The 19,586-nt window shown below is 34.8% G+C and overlaps 1 protein-coding gene across 2 annotated transcripts in view; it reads right to left on the bottom strand.

Moving 5' to 3' along the window:
* Positions 1 to 6: 6 nt before the first annotated feature.
* The window catches only part of ATRNL1 (attractin like 1), a 492,744-nt gene continuing 473,164 nt past the window's right edge, over positions 7 to 19,586 (bottom strand). For both annotated transcript variants that reach the window (XM_035547698.2, XM_050711915.1), the window contains one exon: positions 7 to 3,157. In XM_035547698.2, coding sequence (XP_035403591.1) covers positions 3,033 to 3,157 — 125 coding nt within the window. In that variant the 3' untranslated portion in view covers positions 7 to 3,032. The remainder of the gene's footprint in view (positions 3,158 to 19,586) is intronic.

The following is a 19,586-nucleotide window of genomic DNA, read 5'->3' on the forward strand; positions in this document are numbered from 1 at the left end:
CTGACAATCAAAACTTCACTATGGGCTTACTTTCCAGCACAGCATTTAGTCATTTATTTTTCGTCCAACGTAAATCACACTAGGGTTAAAACAGGCCATTCAACATTTTCTGACTGTAAGAAAGAGTTCAAATGTTAATCTTGGAAAGCAGGGTTTAACAAAATTGGCTTTCTCATGAATCAGTCATAATATGATAGTTGATAAAACATCTCATCTGATATACAGAGGTCATTCTTAAAAAGCTAGGACTTGCCAACAACTGACAGAAAGTTGCTACCAGACATATCATACTATTTTTATACCTTTAAAATAGAAAGTGGTAACAGTTACTCTGAAGCTTTGGTTTGAAGTCTGTTGGCAATCTTCTGGTATTTAGGTTTGGCCGTTATATAACTATTTCTCTCTATTTTATTATTGTATGCCTTTACTAATTTGCATGCAGTTAGGGACCCTGGGAGAAGAAAGATACATTAAGAGAAAACATTCTCAGAGTGAATGAAAATGCTGAATGATCCCATAACAAACATGCTTTTCTTATACAATAAAGTAACATTTTTTACTGTTAACATAATAATAAAATGTCTGATATTTGCCCATTTCCAATGTTGCAATAAAATATTTATTCCCTTTTAAACTCATATCTGCTTTTCAAGTAATTGTAAAACTCCAGTTGAGATACAGAAAAGTAATCCTTTGTGAGTACAGTCAGAACTGCTCTACAAGAATACATGGTCTTTCTGTGCACAAGGTTTCCAGTACACTCAAAAAAACACACACTGTATATTTCTTATGTGAAATGTTTAGGCTGAGGATAATACAGAGCTTGGAAAATATTCCAGACAAGTGGTTCTTTCGTTTTCTTAAAAGTATGTATCCTATAAACCAGTTCCACTGGCTTATATTCATTTGAACAGATCAACTTGAAAACCGACAGAAAGGGTTGTTTACAAAAGACCATTTTTTTCACTCTATTAAGTAGCACTGATTGAAAGTTCCCAATAGGAGCTTTAAGAAGGAGTTTTTGAAATTTTAAGATATAAGAGATTGAAGTCAGAATAGGCAATAAAAGTCACAAAATTGTGATGTCATTATTTTAGGATAATAATCTAATTTTAAGATATGAAAATACTGAAGCAATCATGCCAGCATAAGAAATAATTATATCATAATTCATAAGTGCATAATTTATCAAAACAATAGAGCAGTCATGGTTAGATGAAACCTAATATTTCTGTATAAGATATAACTACACACTGTACAATCGTTCCTTTTTATAGTTATTTTTACACTTAGTCCTCACCCAAATTAATTAAGCTGAGTACTTCAAGGTATGAATGGCATTACAAAATAAACACAACTCACAACAGGGCTTTATTACTGCTACTGCACCACCATTGCATGCAAGTAACTATGTAGTCAACTATAAACAGTAAAATGTCATCATTTTCCTGAAATAAAAAGAACATGAAAAATACAGATATAGTAGTAAACATCAATTATCTTTTTATATCTTTCATATTTACCAAAAGTCTATCATTACATGAGGAATTTATACCTCTGTATCAGTCTCCTGTACTAGCATGGTGGCAAATTTGTAGCTGAGAAACTACACTTTCAACAAGCTCATACAAAACTACTTTCTTCATATTATACTGCTGTCAACGTGTAATGCATAAATTAGAACATGACACGTCTGCTACCTACCCCTAGCATACTCTTACTTTTTTGTATATTTGTGAATTTTGAGCAAATAAAAAGCCTGAGGGCCATTAAAGCTGTTTGCTAGGTTATATGTGGTGGTGACCAAGCCCCCAAAAGGCTAATGTCCAGTGAAAAGGAAGCTCTTTTGTCTGCTTGTTGTTGCTGAGTACTGATTGTGTGAGGATCCATACTGGATGTTGAATTTCAGAACCACCGTTGGAAGCAACTTGAATTTATAAATACATACTTAATTTTTGGTATGCAGGGTAATTGCTTTGAAAGTGAGGCTGAGATGAAATTCTGTAGCTGGGAGATCAACACCATCAGAAAACCATATTGTGCTGTTAAACAAGGGTCAAAGTGCTGACTGGGATTCATTTCTTTTGTTTGAAGGTCAGAATAATTTATAGATACTAGAAACTTTCAGTTTTGAAATGGGAGCAGGTATATTACTGTAGAGTAACAGCAAGTTAGACTTGCAATCTTGGAGACTCTCTTGGAAAAAATGCCAAACTTGATCACAAAAGAAACTTTCTCATGCTCAATCAATTTTGCTAATGAATTGCCTGGCATGGAAGTCTCACATGAGCTGTTTGTAAAATATCTCAATCAGAATTCTGAAAAGAGTATTAGGAACAGAAAAATGAAAGCCCACCCATCACTCTGTAGCAACACAGATTACATTTCTGAACCTTTTGCAAGTTAAAAAAAAAAAAAAAAAGAAATTCTGAAATAATTTTTTTTTAAATAGAATTTTCCTTTAAATATTACTTGTGGTATTCTCAGGTTCTACCTATGCTAAATTCAAAAGTTGCCTACCTATTTTGGGCAATGGTAAAAAAACACTGAAATCCAAATGATCCTCTGTAGTTCCTGCTTACTGGAAAGACATCTTAATTCTGATTACAAGGAAAGAACTGTACGATTCTCATTGTTACATTAAGCTATACAAAAATGTCCTTTAGTTTCCTGGAATTCGCTTAATTTTCAATTATACAATTTCCTTCTACATTACAAAACAATGTACAGTTTTTCCTAGTTCTGCTCAAGGATTTTCCTTGCTCTGATATGTTCAGGATTAAGAATGCTAGGTATTTATTTAATCTTTTGTTGATATCAGAATCCACTCTTTTCATTAAAGCTCATCAAATATACCTACCATAAGTTTGTTCTGCTTTGGGGCATAGTAGGCTGTGTGACTAACAGAGCACAGTACCTCATATGTTCATTCATAGATTTGCCTCCATAAAAACTGAGGCTGTAGTATAGCTTTCAATGGAAGCCATTTAAAAAGAAAACATTACAGAATATACAATTGAAGTTTTTGAATCTCAGACACAAGTTCCTTGACGTGTTGAAAGATGATGTTTTCGATTTCTGACTCCTGAACTCTTATCTTTACAGTCTGCAGGCTTCTGTTGTGAAATGTCTATCAGTGCACTTGCAATTGCAAGACCTGTAAGATAAATAAAGGGAAAACAGAATTTAATGCCCAGCTTTCCTGAGAAGACTTCCATAACAGTGTGGTGGTGCCTTTCATGCAGTTTTTATACTTTCACAGAAGAGATCAGCTTTAATTTAGAGGTAGATAACTAAGTTCTCTCTTTCTGAAATGCTACCTGCTAACAATGAAGAAACAGGAAGAGAAAAGTGCAGTTAGGAGACCAGACTGGGAATCAGGAGGGTCATGTTCTGTGTAAGTCTCCTATGGATTTGTTGCGTGATCTTAGCTTCACCTCTCTCTTTATCACCATTTTCTTGGTTATGTGGACCAGAAGCACTCTGACATGGATTTTCTCTTATTAAATGTTTATGCACTGCATTTAGAAATGGATGAAGCTAGCAAATCAGAAAGTAAGAGCAAAATGTAGACCATAGTTAGGACAAAACTGTACCCTTGAATATTACCCTTTTCAATATATGTGCCTTCCTGTCCCGATAGGTTATTATTTACCATGAATAAAAAGATATGAAAATATATTTCCAGAATGCATGGGCTTGTGAACAGAGAGTGAAACATGATGATGTTGACCTGTATTAATTCTAAATGTGGTCAACTCACACAAACTCTTCCAAACTGTGGTTAAATTGTCGATATTTCACAACCTGTTATAAACTTAACACAGCATTACAAAGGGCACAGACAGGCATGCCTAGGAAATGAGTGGTTTAAGAATTTACTATTCCATTTTATTGTTACTGAAATGTTTAATTAATGGTAGTTCTATTTTATTTTTTATTTTTTTAATTCACACAGGTGATATTTCAATGAAATGGATTAGGACTATTCACATCATTCATGTGTTATACTCCACCACGGCCACAATAAAACTGTAATAGTTATATTTGCAAAAGTACATTTAAATATACACATAATATAGGCCAAGATTGTGCTGGTTCTCCATACTCCCCAGTACATCACAGTCTCTCAAGTATCCTGAAGAATTTATGCTATTGCAAATGGTAACACTATGTTCTTTACTTCACAAAAATGTTGCAACAATTAACTAATGTGCATACAGCTTTTTGAAAATTCATAGCACTATAGTGTAAAATGCTAAGTACAATTATCACTGCTGCATTTCAGGATATGTAAGAGCCAAGATTAATTAAGTCTTTTTTCTCACATACACATACATTTCCTGGCATGAGCCAGTGATGCTTTAAATTGGACTTTGATAGATGAAATTTCTGAAATCTTCAAGGCACCTTTAAAATATCAGCTGTATCTAGTAATAGAAAATTCAAAGATAAAATCAAAACAATGCTTGCTTACACATGATCCTGGTTTTAACAACTAGGCTTAGAGAGTATGCTAAATGGAATGAATATTATTAGGAAAACAGACTTTCCATTTTTTTATAAGATAATTTAAAATATGCTTGGATGCATGATGCTAGCCTCACTTTACATAACAATTAACAAGAAGGAAGAACTATTTTCTTCAAATCTAATGCTGCATACTGGGATATGCTGGCATGCTGTTAGAGTTCCATTAAAATCAGGTCACTCTAGAAGATCATTTTTCAAAACGTCACACAAATCATCTGATGAAATTCATTTATTATGTTCTGTAAGCCCTGCATAGTTCCTTGTTATCAAAGCAATACAATTAACTGGGAGAACAATTCATTATTTCAGACTGGCGGTCTAAAGGAATTTCATTTACCAAGTCAAGCTGATGCACAGACACTGCAAGCAAGCAGAATTTGCATCAAAATATAACAGAAAAATTAATAAAAATGCTGTGGCTTAAATATTCATTAAAAGAAAAACAACACACTTTCCCTTTATTTTACAGGTTTTGTATCTAAACAACAAATGTGAATACTTTTATAGTCATTAAGTTGGAATTGTAAAACCTGTTATATGTGTTGCCCCTGTTCATAAATTATTCCATTTAACTTCCTTCCCTGAACACTGCTATATAAACATCCTACCTACCAAACCGGTATTTTCTGAACCAGTATATGGTTTCTGCTTGCTTCTGACTCTTAAGTAAGGTGGCAGAAAGGAACAGTGGAATAAGTAAACATGACACAAGCAGAATCAGTGGGTCACCTCAAATAGTCTAATTTCTCACAATTCAATCCTACCTATAGAACCAGTCCTATTTTTGAGTTTAGTTTGTTTTCCTACTAAATGTTATAGAAATAACCTGACCTAGTTCTGCGAAGCTAAAGCAATCTGTAGCTTGTTTTATGTATATATATGGAGAGATCATTAAGAAGTGAGCCCAGTCAAATACATAAGTGGAAAGTTTATTTTTGTAAGACATAATTGCATCCACAATGAGAAAAATACCAGAGAAAGCAATACGAACTTGGTTATCTTTAGCAGAACTATTGTCTTTCCTAATGGAAGTTAAATGGTAATAGTTTATTCTCAGGAAGTAAGTGTCTAATCATAAAATTACTGGTGTGTGATTTTTTTATATTTTTTATACAATTATGCAAAACAATTAATAAGTACAGGAATAAAATACAGCACATCAAATGAGATTGCCTTCAAAAGCATGTTCCCGATTTATATACAAACAGCACTTTAATTCTGCATTTGAACAAAAGCGTCGGAAAAAGTCATTCATTTTGTGATGCTCTCCTCCCAGTCTCTGTAAAAACAGGCTGTACTATATATTTTAATTTTCCAGCAAAACAGCTTCATTAGGCGTGAAAGGTTAATTGCAGGTTTAAGCGCAGTTCAGGGAACAGTGCATGGGTCTGTAGTGAATAGCACAGTCTGCTACAGGAAGGCTGAGTGCTATAAACTGTTTGCCCCGCTGAAATGTTTTACTACCTCATTTACTAACTGTCTTCTTTTACTGCTTGTATTTGTAGTTCTTCTAAACCTTTAATAGCTACAGTTTTATTTCACTGTAATCAGATTTAAATGGAAATACCCATGCTGGGATGTTTAAATGCTTTTCCTCTGATTGTATACAGCTACATTTGTACTGATGTAAAGCTACGCTATCTCTCAAAGCAGGAAAAAACCTAACATTGAAAAAGTTAGTCTTACATGCTGGCTTGCATATTTAAAACCTTTTTCTCCTCCTCTATTGTTCATTTTAATGAGAAGTACATTGAGTTCTTCTTGTTACTTTGTTAAAAGTAAGGGAACAAAGAATGACCCCAGATTCATGGTTTGGCAGGTAATTGGAAATGTTTTGTTTTTTTTTTTCCCAATTTAAATATGTATTATTCAGAGATAATAATTGGATAGATGTCTTCACTTGATTAAATTCTACACGTTTTCATTGGCACACACAATCAGAAAATTCAGAATGCTGAAGGCAGTAAAATAACTACAGCTCATGTAGATCAATTAGAATTGTTTGATATTTTAACCAATATTATTGTCATTGCTTAAGGTGACCTTAAGCAATGAAAATAAAATGACAGCTACCATACAGAGAGACTTAAAGCATAAAAAAAAACCACCTGGGTAAACTGTATACCATTACTTTAATAGCTTTATTCTTCAGCACACAGTACTATTTGCATCACGTCTTTTTGTTGATTCTTTGAAGATCTGTTCCAGTACATGCTCAACTAATAGTGGACTTAGTATTTTTATTACAAAGGATATGTTATTTGAACTCTTTTCATATTATAAGGTGCAATGTCTATGAATATCCATACAAATGGATCTAAACAGTTTGAAGACATATTGAGAAAGTCATGAGAATTACAGTCTCTAGTGTCTGAGGAAGATGACCATCACATACAGTGAAGACAAGTTCATGCTTATATCAATAAAATTAGAATTTTTATGGGGTCTGTAATTTATCATTATTTCAAGTCTATAAAGACCTTTTTTATACATACACAACACATATATTGCATGTTTATAAATGACATATTTATATACAAAAATACTTCATTAAAAATGCAGTCTTTTATTATCTATTTCTTAATTTGATCACCATAACCTTTGTGGATGCAATCCAGGACAGCATGCATTTATTCTTTATAGGAAACATATACAGTAGCTATAATGGTTATAATGACAGAGGAATAGAACTTTCAAAAAGATCATTACTGGGCAAGTGTTTCTGAATATCCACTGAAACAATTCTCTCACATTCTATACAACATTGCACTAGGTGTATTCTTATTCAGTTTAGTTGTTTGATAAAATTTTCAGGATTGTCTGGTACTTCCTATACCTTTCCTGTTTTCTCATTAACCAAACTTTTTTCAAATGGACCAACTTGTGATTAGTTTTCATGACTAAAAAGAACAGAATGTTCTTTGTGCTACATACTCATATGCCTGTGCTGTAGAGCAAGTCGTGGGGAGATAGAAGGCACATCAGGTGGAACCAAGAGAAGAATTCTGGATTTAAAGGAGTGATCCACAAAACCTTCTCCTAACCACATACAGATCTGATACTCAAATAACTACTTTCTATAAGAAAAATTGAACCACCTGAAATTCAACATTGTGCATGGCCAGAGGTACCATGGAGCTGTATCTCAAGATAGAGCTAAGTTCATTTTAATATCATAAAATGGTCCAATCCTGCATGTATATCCGAGGGTCCTGATCTAGCAGGTGTGCCTAGACAATATCCAGAAATCACAGGCTACAGGCTTAGTCATGGATAACAGCCGTCTTAAGCAACTGCCAAGAAGAGTTAAGTATCTGCGTAACCTTTCATGTTGAATTTATTTATTTATTTATTTATTTTATTTATTTATTTTTAAAGGACAAGCTGACAGCACTGACAGCACCTCAAAATCACAATCTTGTTATGGGCCTCTCTTCCTGTTTGGTGCATGGTTATGTATTTTAAGTTGACACTATTCTTACTATGAGAAAGATATCTTTAAAAAAACTAAACTAACTAGGAAATTACTTTGGGCAAGTAACCTCATCATTTCTTTTTCAGTGATAGTTTTTGCTAGATGGGAAGACAGCCAGGAGACCAGGAGGTATGGTTTTCTTTTCTTATGCATATAACTTAATTAAATAAGTAAAATATGAGACAGAGCTTAAACCATAACAATAATAAACTAAATAATGATAGTGTGGAATTAAATAACCGCACACTAGAAGAGAGGAGATGTCATGCTCTTTTGCATTATACCCTTGGTATTTAGCAATAACAGCTATCTATGAGGGGCTAGGAAACTCTATTCCCAGAATAGACTTATAAATTGCTTGCTGTCAGTTTGTGGGAAATGCAGACTATACAATAAAGGATCTTTTATGAAATGTTCAGCCTTTCCCAATTTTTCTCATTTTGAAAAGGAAATGGCCCTACATATTTGTGTGAAATATTTGTGTTCCGAGGGGCTGCTAGTGATTTTTTGTGTACGGTCAGGCAGTTTTCCCTTCCCTTTCAGTGTGAGATATTTCTAGTTTAGTTTGTAATGCAGGTCTGTGCAATGTCTGGTGCCTTTAAACTATCCAGCCAGCCAGTGGCTGAGACAGCATGCGCCGTTTGGTCTCTGGCTACAGGCAGATGGGGATCGGCAATGTGACTAAGGTGCATGCTACCTTCCCAAGGACAGCCGGAAGGTCAGAGTACATGTATGCTAGGCTAATCTGCACCAATTTTCATGGCTATCCAAGCACTTTGGGGTAGGTCTTGTCTGTTCAGCAGGACAGGCAAATACGGTAGTGACAAAGGGAATGTAGCGAGATGTTGGAGGCACCATGGAGGTAGGTTGGGACTGGTGCAATCTCATGTTGGTTAGCTTAAAGCTGTTTTTTCTCTCCTGCTTTTCTGAACTCAAGGAGCTTAATATTATAATTAATATAATAAAACTTAATATATTAATTAAATTAATATAATTAATTTAATACGATAACATGAGATTATTGAAGTTTGCTGGACTGCATCATCAGAACTGTGCGCCTGGCTCAGGGAAAGCAGTGCAGAAGGAAGCAGAAATATGCTAAAAAAGTGGGAAAGAAAGATCGGGATCACGGCTGAACCGAGCTGGGAGGTGAACTCTCATTTGGAACTGCTTAAGAGATAGTAAGTCATGAAGGGTCTTGAAGATGAATAATGATTTTTGAAGCAATAGGAAAAGGAAGTCCATGGAGCTACTAAAAATTATTTTTGTGATAAACCAACTAGTCAAGAAAATGATCTGAAATAAATGTGGTTAAGATAGCATTTGCTGAATGTGGCAGTAATTCAGAAGTAAGGTGCAGAGATCCTGAACAAGGGCTTTTGTTTTGCAGATGCAGAGGGAAGATAGTGTTTTAGAGAGGCTGCAGCAGCAGCAGAATTCAGCAAGGCTATCATGAAGCCTGGTTGTGGGGAAGCAAAGGAACCATAGTTGGCAAGAACACTTGGGCAAGACCAGAGGGACAGCAAGGGTAATGGTGCCATTAACAGACTCAAGGGAAAATAGTGGAATAAGAACTGAACAAAAAAAAAAAAAAAGGAAAATCTTGTGGCAATGAAAAAAGAAATACATAAAATAGGTTTGTAAATGAAGCTTAGGGTAACATAACCTGTTGTTGATGCGTAACGCAAATTCAGTGGTATAGAACAGGGACTTTCATTGAAGTCAAATACATGCATTTTTTACAAAGTAAACAGGAAATGGAACACCAATACTTTTTTTTTTTTTTTTTGACATTTCTGATACATTACTTTGCCACAAACTATCCTTAAATTTGAAAAGGAAAGCCCACCTTAAGCTGTGACGGTTAAAGCTTGTCACAGATTTATCAGTAATATTCAGAATACGACTGACTCCAAAGACTGGGGGAAAAAAAAAAAATGTAGTTGACTGCTGAGTCTGAAGATAAAATGTTTGTCTCAAAACCTCTTATTGACTCACTGTAGCTATTAAAATATGCTTGGGGAATGGTTAAATTTAGACCAGTTGAGTAATAGCTTCTAAAGCTGAAATACTTATCAGTACTAAATTTCAATTAATAAAGCAGGCATCAAATATAGTCAGTAAGTATATTCTTTCCACAGAATAGCAGATCTAAGCGAATTAAAGTTGCTTAACGTTTTTCTCTAAGGTGTTTTACCTTGGCACTAGTTACAGACAAATAATCTGTTGCTAGACCATTATTTTAATCCCTTTATAATTTTTGGACCTTTGACCACGAATGATGATTACAGAAATCTGCGAATGCTCTTAACTATTCCATTGCTTTTCTCAACATAGCTCATTTTATACAAAATGATGGAAAATTTTCTTTGTAAATAATATTTTTACATTAAGAAATAAGCAACAATTGATGCATAAATAATTTTGCATGTAATCAGGCTTTCTCTGCTTTGCATTTCTAGAATATAAGTTGGAATCTAAAACAGGCATGTCAGTAGCAAAACATGATGAAATTTTAGGGGTAAAAAACAAATTTTATAGGATATGTAATATTTTCAGAAAGCTATCAATTAAATACATGAATGGAAAATCACCTGTTACAGAAATTGTTATTTTAAGTTACCAGGAAAATAAGGGGGGTTGTTTTTTAACTGATGACTATTAAAAACAGCTAAAAAGAATAATCTGCTTAGAATATGTGCAAACTTCCTGCCAATTAACTCCTTAATACACTGCCACTGCATGTTACACATCATGCATTAAAATGCACGTAATTACACAGGTTTCCATAACAGACAGTAATATTTGAAACATTCAGATTTTTTTTTCACAAAAAACTATTTGATTTTCAGTTTGATAACATCTTTCCATTGAATCGTTTATTCACATGTTATGAAAAACATCTCTATTCTTGTGATGTTGTGCACCAGTTTAATTTGTTTTCAAGAAAATCACTATAAACTAATTTGCTACTCTGCAAGAATTTGGTGAGATGCATTAATCATGCCAGAATCTAATTTGGTCTTGTAAACCCATTGCTGTAGAAGAGAAAAAGATATACTTAAAGTACCAAAGAAGCAATATTTTCACTCACTTTTAGCTATACCTGGGTAAATACAAATGAAATTCTAATTGGTTTTGTTTAGAAGTTAGTATCACAGGTGGGGTTAGTTTATGAACCTCACTATAGCAATGAGACACATTTGGATTGCAAAAGCCTCCTCCAGACCAGTACACCCAAGTTTACTCATGCAGCATTATTTTACTTTGTCTCTACCTTCAGCCATCTCCTTTGAGTGGGATTCTGCATGGCAATCAGAGAAAGGTAAAGGTATGAAAACTGTAAAAATTTGTAAGCTTCAGTTATATTTTTAAAGCTTTTTAAACCAAATCCATTCATGCAAGTTGGACAGTTTAACCGCTGTGATGAAAGCTAAAGCCTTACTAAACATCCTGAATAGGATGAACACCTGTGAGACAAAGATTTACCATTTGTATCACAGGGTGCACTAGACCATACAGTGCTGAACTATCATTTCATGCAATTAAGTAATCAGAAAACCTGCATATATGTGAGTATCTGAGAAAAAGAGAGAAGTTTTAGGCATGACTGAACAATCAGGGAATAGTTAAATGGAGACAAGGCAGAGAGATTCAGTGGGGTTTGCTTCCCTCCAAAGAGGCCTTACTTGCAGAAGGTGATTTAAAGCAGATCTCTTCATGTCTGTAGAGGAAATCTGGGGTGATTAACCTTGCCAGGTGTAATTCAGTTTTTGTGAATACCTCCCTAATGTTCGATCTGGGTGATAACAAATATTTTTAGATTTGCAGCTTTACTACTCTTACACTCTATTTCTCTTGCTGCCATTCCTCAGCTATGCAGTTTATTGCTCCGATATCAGACCTCTCCTCTCCTCAAGACAAAACACACAACCATAAAGACAATAGGTTCAAGGCCCAACAGGGGCCAATTCTACTCCCACCAGAGATAACACAATACTATTTACATTATCATTTACTTTTAAGGAAGAAGATCAGAGCCGTAATCCTCAAAGATGCTGTGTGTTGCTGTTTCTCATTCTGGCACCTTTATTTTGCAGATGCTGTTTTATTTTCCACTGTCAAAAAAATTATTTAAACCAGAAAGTGATGAATACATTCATACAAACAAACGATTACAGTTCACCAGTAATTCAAAAGGACTCTCAAAAGATTAATCAGAAGTAGGTATGCTATCTGCAGTGCTTTTCCCATAATGAATTCTCACTTATAAGTTTTGCTTTCCAAGGCTGACAAAGTATTGGACTTGTTTTCCATTGCCAACATCCTGCTGCAGTATGTCATTGCTCTAACCACTGTTTGGCTTGTAATTTGGTTTTGGCCAAATAACAATGCCAGTTTTTCGGTATTCTGCTGATTTCCACAACCAGACATTCAGTACATCCCCAGCTCCATAGCCAGCAGTCACTGTGACAAAACAAACGATCTTGGGAGCATAACATAGAATTAAGTCAACAGGACTGAAAGTGTGCCCAGAATTTTGAAACATATTTTGAAATATTACTAACATGACAACATCCCCAGCATCTCTAACACAAGGTTGGTTGTAAGTTTGGTACCTATTAATGCCCAAGAATAAAGAAGCCTCAGAAGTAATCAGAAAATCTTGGTAAAACCTGAAAAAAAGCTCGGCCAATAAAATGCAAATAAATAAATAAATAAATCATAGAAATGGCCCTATCAGATTCCTGCACAGTGCTGAAAGAGAATAATGAATAATTCTGAAGGGGGCTCTAGTATATGCAGGCAAGCTATATGGCTATTGATTTATTCTTCCTGAATCTTCTACAGTATACTGAATACACTATATTATAACTTTAGCAAGCAAAATGACACACTTAGACCTGGTTACTATCAAAATGTATGGAAAAAAAATATTCCATTTCAAACAGTCTGTTTGTAATTTATTACATACCATTGGCTCTAAACAGTCAATATAGATAAATATCAGTAAAATGATAGTAGCAGAGCACAGTTTGTTTGCATGACACATGCAGATAGAGCAAATGCCTGAAACTGTGAGATACTAATACTATGATTGTGCATCACTGAAAATATATTATGTTCCCTAGGCATCCTTCCTAGCTGGGAGAGAAAAAAACAAACAAAAAAAAACAAACAGAAAACGGGCAGGAGATAGTGACAGTTACCTAGCTCTGTGTATACTCACACTCCAACAGCTGACAAGTAGCACTCATTTTCTAATTTACCAATCCTATTTTAAAATTTGAAATATATATACCATATTATGGTACAAATATTACAAAATGATAAGTTTCGTCATTTGAAAAATTCCTGCACACCACCATTTTATCCAACAAACAAGGTAAAGTCTCTCACTCATTTTTTACTGAACAAGACTTTTGCAAATAGATGGATTTGAAAATAAAAGGTAGAAATCAGGTGAAAGATAACAATCCAGAAGTTCTCATAAAGCCAATTTCCTAGCAAAGTCAGCTCCCAGAAGATGTCAGGATAAATAAAACAGGTACTGAAGAGTTTCTACAGCTGCCCTTCCTCATCACTAACCATGGGACTAAGAAGTGGCAGAAATGAAACCAGAGAGAAGATGATGCAGCAAGGGCGACTTTCTGGTTAGGCGTTTCCAATGCCAGAATCATTCTTTGTGACAACAGGCAAGATTTAGAGCAATTCTGTGCATTGTTCTTCATGTTATTTTCATCTAAAAGTGAAGCACTGTATAAAGTGCCATGCTAGCTTTGTATTTCCAGGATGTGATTAAGAGATATTTTTCATTTGTGTATTTTCAAAAAGTTTTTACTCTGTGATGAAGGAGAAATAAACCTTCAGCAGGACATTAGAATTCCCTCACTTCATTTTATCTAAATCTCCCATCTGTTTTTTAAAAGCAGAAATTATGTTGTCTTCTACTTTCTATTGAACTGCAGACCTTTTCCCCCTCTACTTTTTCCCATATGCTTTTTGATCACATGTGGAAAACTTGGCTTCATCTCTCATTTTCTGATCTTCTGTATTTCAATTATACTTTAATGGCTGTATATACGGTGATGATGACACAAGAGTGTGTTGTGAATGAAATCTGTTTTGTACTATCCCAGCTTCTGAGAAGTGCTACAATTTGAGTTGCTTTCTTCTGTAGCCTCTGAAGTGCCTTCTATAATATAATAATGCAATAAACCCTGAATCTGCTCTTCCCTTTGCAATGCAATCCAGCATTCTGTTTCCCATAATACTGCTACATTACGATTTGCAACTATAAATAATTATCCTAAGTTATAAACATAAAATATAAAACTTTAGAGCAATGCCATTAGACACCATACACTTGAGACTCTGAAGAAACTCTAAGCAAACAATAATTTTCATAAAGAATAGAAAAGACGGTGATAATGAAAAGCTTGTTTCCTGCTTAGGACTAGTTCCAAAAGCTTGCCACAAGCTTAGGTGCAAAGAATTGAAATGGTAGGTAGCACACCACACCTTGTTTCTATCTTAAAAGGTAAGGGGAAAAATGGTTGTGAGAATAGGATTTGGCAATGTGTGAGATTTTATAATGCTAATTATCCCTCAGACAGGTCAGAGATGAGAGGGACTTCTTGAAATTTCTACAAGGTTTGTGTTCAGATGCATGAGCATTTGAGTTGGATTTGTCTGCTCTGTCTTGTCTGGACAAGCATTCAATATAAGGACAATGGAATATATAGGATTCCTGGCTTTTCTCTATACTATTTTTCATTGCCTTCCCTCCAAACAGCTCTTCATCTCTTCATTTTCTATTCTTTTGCTTCTTGTTTCATTAGTTGTGAGTCACCCCACTTTTTAACTGCCTTTACAAAGTACTTATTTTTCTCTACCTAGACTTTGAATAATCAGGAATTCTCTTTGTGAATCTGATAGTTACTCAGATTTTTCTAATTCCCTTCCACATACGTTCATCTCTCTGGATTGTAATAGCACAAGGAGGTAGTGGTATGGCAGGTTTTAAAAACTGCTTGCATCTCAACAATCATATTATTTGTCCTTCTGACTTCTCATTTTAGTGAGAAATTCTTTTCCAAGAAAAATCTACTATTTACACAGAGAGATAAAAATAACTGTTCATATTTGAACTATGATCTAAATATTTCTTTGAGAGTGATGGAGAAGATTGTGAATAATCTAAATACAGCCAGTCTTATATTTAATTATTTCAGCCCTATAGGTGCTTTAAAAACAATATTTTCTTTCAAGAATTTAAAAACTGTGTGCTAACTAGTGCACATTTTTCTGCAACTTTTCATCTTTGATGTGTTCAACTACTTTCTCTGCTCATGCTGCAAAAGGGATGGAAATATTTAAATAAATATATATATATATGTATTTTTCCCCACTGGAATGGCTTCAATTATACAGCTATCATTTGTGCCAGTGAGAGACATCCATGAAGCTGCTGAAGGTCTGCAGGTGCTGAGGAAGTGTGGTTTCAGACCTCACCATATACAACAAGATGGATTTCAAGGGGAGGCTAGGAGGCTCTTACAGGAAGACAGACTTTGGGTTGAGGCACATTGCTGCTATGCTCAGCTGAAGGTGCATACGCTCAGGAATTTAGACAACTGGGCACTCCATCTGGGATGAAGTCAGGATGCAGTCTTTGCATTTTCACCTGGCATATCTGCATTTGCATCTGGTCCAGACATGAATTCTTTGGTGCAATAAATGTGTAACCATATATGAGCCTATATAGAGACCTAAGGCTTGGTAGGAGAAATGTGGCCCCAAAATTGAAGCCCTGACTTGAACAAAGTTGACTTTTCAGATTTCTTTGAAATAATAGCTCTTTCAAGTTCTATTTTAGAGTTTTCATTTAAAAAAACTTTTTTTACTGTCTTTTCTTTAGTGGTTCAGATATGAAGACAAGAGAAGTGTCCAGGGAAGAAAAATAGCATTAAAATACTGAGCTTATCATCTTCAAAGTGTTACACACAAATTAACTACTACATGCTAATAAACTGATATGCTTATTTGCCTAGGCTTAGTGCAATGACTGTGTTTCCTAATGCCATCATTCAATGAGAGGTGGTTTGGTATCACACCAAAGTCAGGACAGGTCTTTAAAAATATAAAGCACTTTTATTTATTGCAAATTTGTGCAATCCCCCTGAAAATAATTCATTTACATTTAGAGTACTGAAACTACTTGCAAAAGGCAACAACTTTTGGAGAAACATTCTAAAATCAATATATGTTTTGAGTTACTGAAAGACTTTAAGAATAGGGAAAAACATTACAGATTGTATTTGGCTATGTGAGATGAGGATGGAGCTTCAGATATTTCACCTGGGATGACTAATGTGTTCTGTGTAAATTTTATAGGCATTGACCTCCCACAGCATCTACTCAGGCACAAATAGCACAGAAAGTCCATTGAAAAAAGGTTTGTCCCCTCTGTGGGGTTGTCCCTTCCCTTGTCCTTTGGGGAAAAAGGTAACACACTAAACACTGTGTCTGTGGGCTGCCCAGAGGACCACGCTCCATGGTCAGTTGTATGTCATGTGTAATTCTGTAGGTTAGATTAGGTAGATGTTTGTACATCGCACCTTGTAATGAGGTCCCAAGCAACAGTGAGGCCTCTGAAAGCCTCAAGAATATTAATAATAATAATAGAAATAATAATAAATAGAAATGATACTGGTAGCATCAGAGGTATTTGTGAAGCTTTGGAATGACCACAAGAAAGCTGGCATAATATTACTGGTACAATGTATACTGAAACAGCTTGGAAAAAACAATTTGGGAAAAAAACACAATATGAATATAATGAATGAGCCTTTATTCCAGATATGAAAGTGTTTCTGATACTGACAAAAGAAGTTACAATATTTATCATTCTAGGATCGCAGGGGACAAAACAACAATATTAAATCATGAGAGGTTTTATTTCTGAATTGGCATTGTTTTCTTTCCCTTGTGATACCAGAATGATAAATGCTTTGCATTGTGTAGAAAAGAAAAAATTTGATGCTGGCTGTGAATTCCATATATTCATGCTACAATTTTTGAGAGGTTTGATGAAATCCTAATAAATACCAGTGTTTACATTAAAGGTGCTAGTAAGCATTTTTATGTTGTTTTTTTCCCCCCTCATCTGCAGTTTTATTTGAGAGTTCCCTTCCTCATATTATATTTTCTACAGCAGATGAAACAAGATTCAGTTATCAGAGTTCTTAGGATAACTGGTGGGAATATTGCAGAAGCACAATGTGATCAAAGCGGATGGAAAAGCAGTTCCCAAATGACTAAGGGCAAAACTGCATCAGTCCCAGAACTGCAGAAAGAACTGAGGTGTATGAGACATATTGAACACTTGCATTTGAATTTTTAATTTTGAAAATAAATGTCACAGCGTTTTCATGAAGAATCTGTTTGTCCTGAATGCGACTCATCTGCTACTCCTTGCTACAGATTGTATCTTTTACTTTTTGTCTATCTTTAGCTCCTGCTGACACTCTGGCGGTTCCAACCTCCGATAGGAAGTTATGGGGGTCTTTTTGTTTGTTTTTGTTTTTGTTTTTTAATATTTTTCTTACATTTTATGTATTTAAAAGCTAACACAATGCATTCTGGTGATAGCACAAGAGTTAACGTGCTTTGTTGCTAATATTTTCAAATGCAAGTAATATCTTCTGTTTGCACAGTTCCAAACGAATATGGTGCATCACTGTGCCATCTAGTGTGACTCAGCTTTGAGAGCCTCAGGGCTTGGCTCTGCCTTTAGTGCCCCAAGTCCACTTGGCTGAGTTTTTGAGCCAATAAATACTGCATGTGTAAATAAATATATAAATAGTAATCTGATTTCCAAAGATACATGTGTATGACCACAAGAAAGGATTATTTTATACTGGTGCAATTCTATGCATGCTCTGGGTGCCAGGGAAAAATTCCTAGAACATAGACAATTTTATCACACAGATTTCAGCTACTAGGTAAGATACAGTTAAAAATAATATTCAAAATTATATAAGATGTATTTTTTGCATGTTACATATAACAGCATGCATGGATAGAATGGCTCTTTAAAATAGCCAGATGTGTTTTGATTTTCTTTTTCTGTGCAATTACTATTACTGTTTCTGAGACATCTTCTTGCAACCTCTGTCAACCCCAGTAAGGGATAAGGTCCCACTGTTTTGGGTATAATACATGAGCTGCACCAAAAAGTTTACAATCTAAACAACTTTCCACTGTGCTTAAATTTATATGCTCAAAGAAACGTGCTCAGACCTGCTTAACCCATGGGCTGACTATGAAAATTTAGCTAGATTTTTCCCTTACGCAATAACTTACTAGGCCATAAAAGTTCTGCAAATCACTATCAACTCGCAGTTACACTGTATAGTTTGGAGGCCTCAGATTATGTTTCTGACATCCTGTTACACAGCTGCTATTGAGCAGACCTTCGTGAAGAGCTATGCTAATGAGATACAAGAAAGAACACAATCTACCTCACTCATGGCTATCTACATTAGCCTTGCATTTCTAACACAAGTAAAAAATACTATTTTACATTTAAAATTGTCAATATAAATACTGCATAGTTTTAAGGAGCAGTAAGATCTCATTAAACAAAGGTTTGTTGTTGTTGTTGTTATTGTTTCAGATAAATGGACTAAGTTATTGTAAAAACTAATAAATGCATAAGTTGCAGAATCCAATGACTTGTATAGTCAATTTTAATATCAGCATGAGTTATTTTAAAAATAGTTTATGCTTAGAGTTGAGCATAGAATACCTACATAAAAACTATTTGTAGTTTTGACCAGTTACAACATTAGCACAAAAATTCTGAGAAACTTTCCGTAACCACACAAGCTTTGTGTAGAAAATCACACATACAGAAGTTACAATGAAAAGTCAAGAAGTTTCCAGATTTTGATAGATTTCTGGCTGGATGTGTCAAAAGATAAGCCTTGACACTGGCAGGCAGTCTCCCTTGAAAGTTTAGTTTCCGTATACAGAGATCTTCAGGTAAACCAATTTCTACTTTCACCTCTGCCTCCAAAAGCTGGTCTCAAAGGACTTCATTTCAGCCAAGGCCTGTCAAAACCCCCAAATGCTTCTCATTACTGAATTCCTTCTGTATGTTCTCTGTCAGCTGTGTTAAAATAATAAATTCACAACTGATTGATTTTTGAAAAGGGATAGTGCCCCTTCTATTCACCCACTGATTTGATTATTTCAACATGTAAAATTGGGGGCATATTTAAAATTGTTGAAGTCCTTGCTTGCCATGCCATTTATGGGGCTTAAAGTAGCTGCAGGTTCAAAAGGTATAATCAAATCATTTTCAGTAGGGTGTCTACGAGATTTTCAGGGTGTGCTCCATTCAGTGCATATCCTTTTCAATCATTAATATTACTGGTAATTCACTTGCAGGTATCCAGCACAGATGAGTTGTCCTGGTGTTTTTAATTGATGCTATAAAATAATAAAGTTATATACTGTATTCTGATGTATCTGGGAGGAAATTGGAGCATCTCTAAAATTCTTAGAGAAG

The sequence above is a fragment of the Cygnus atratus genome, chromosome 7 (assembly GCF_013377495.2).
Source record: "Cygnus atratus isolate AKBS03 ecotype Queensland, Australia chromosome 7, CAtr_DNAZoo_HiC_assembly, whole genome shotgun sequence".
Lineage (NCBI taxonomy): Eukaryota > Metazoa > Chordata > Aves > Anseriformes > Anatidae > Cygnus > Cygnus atratus.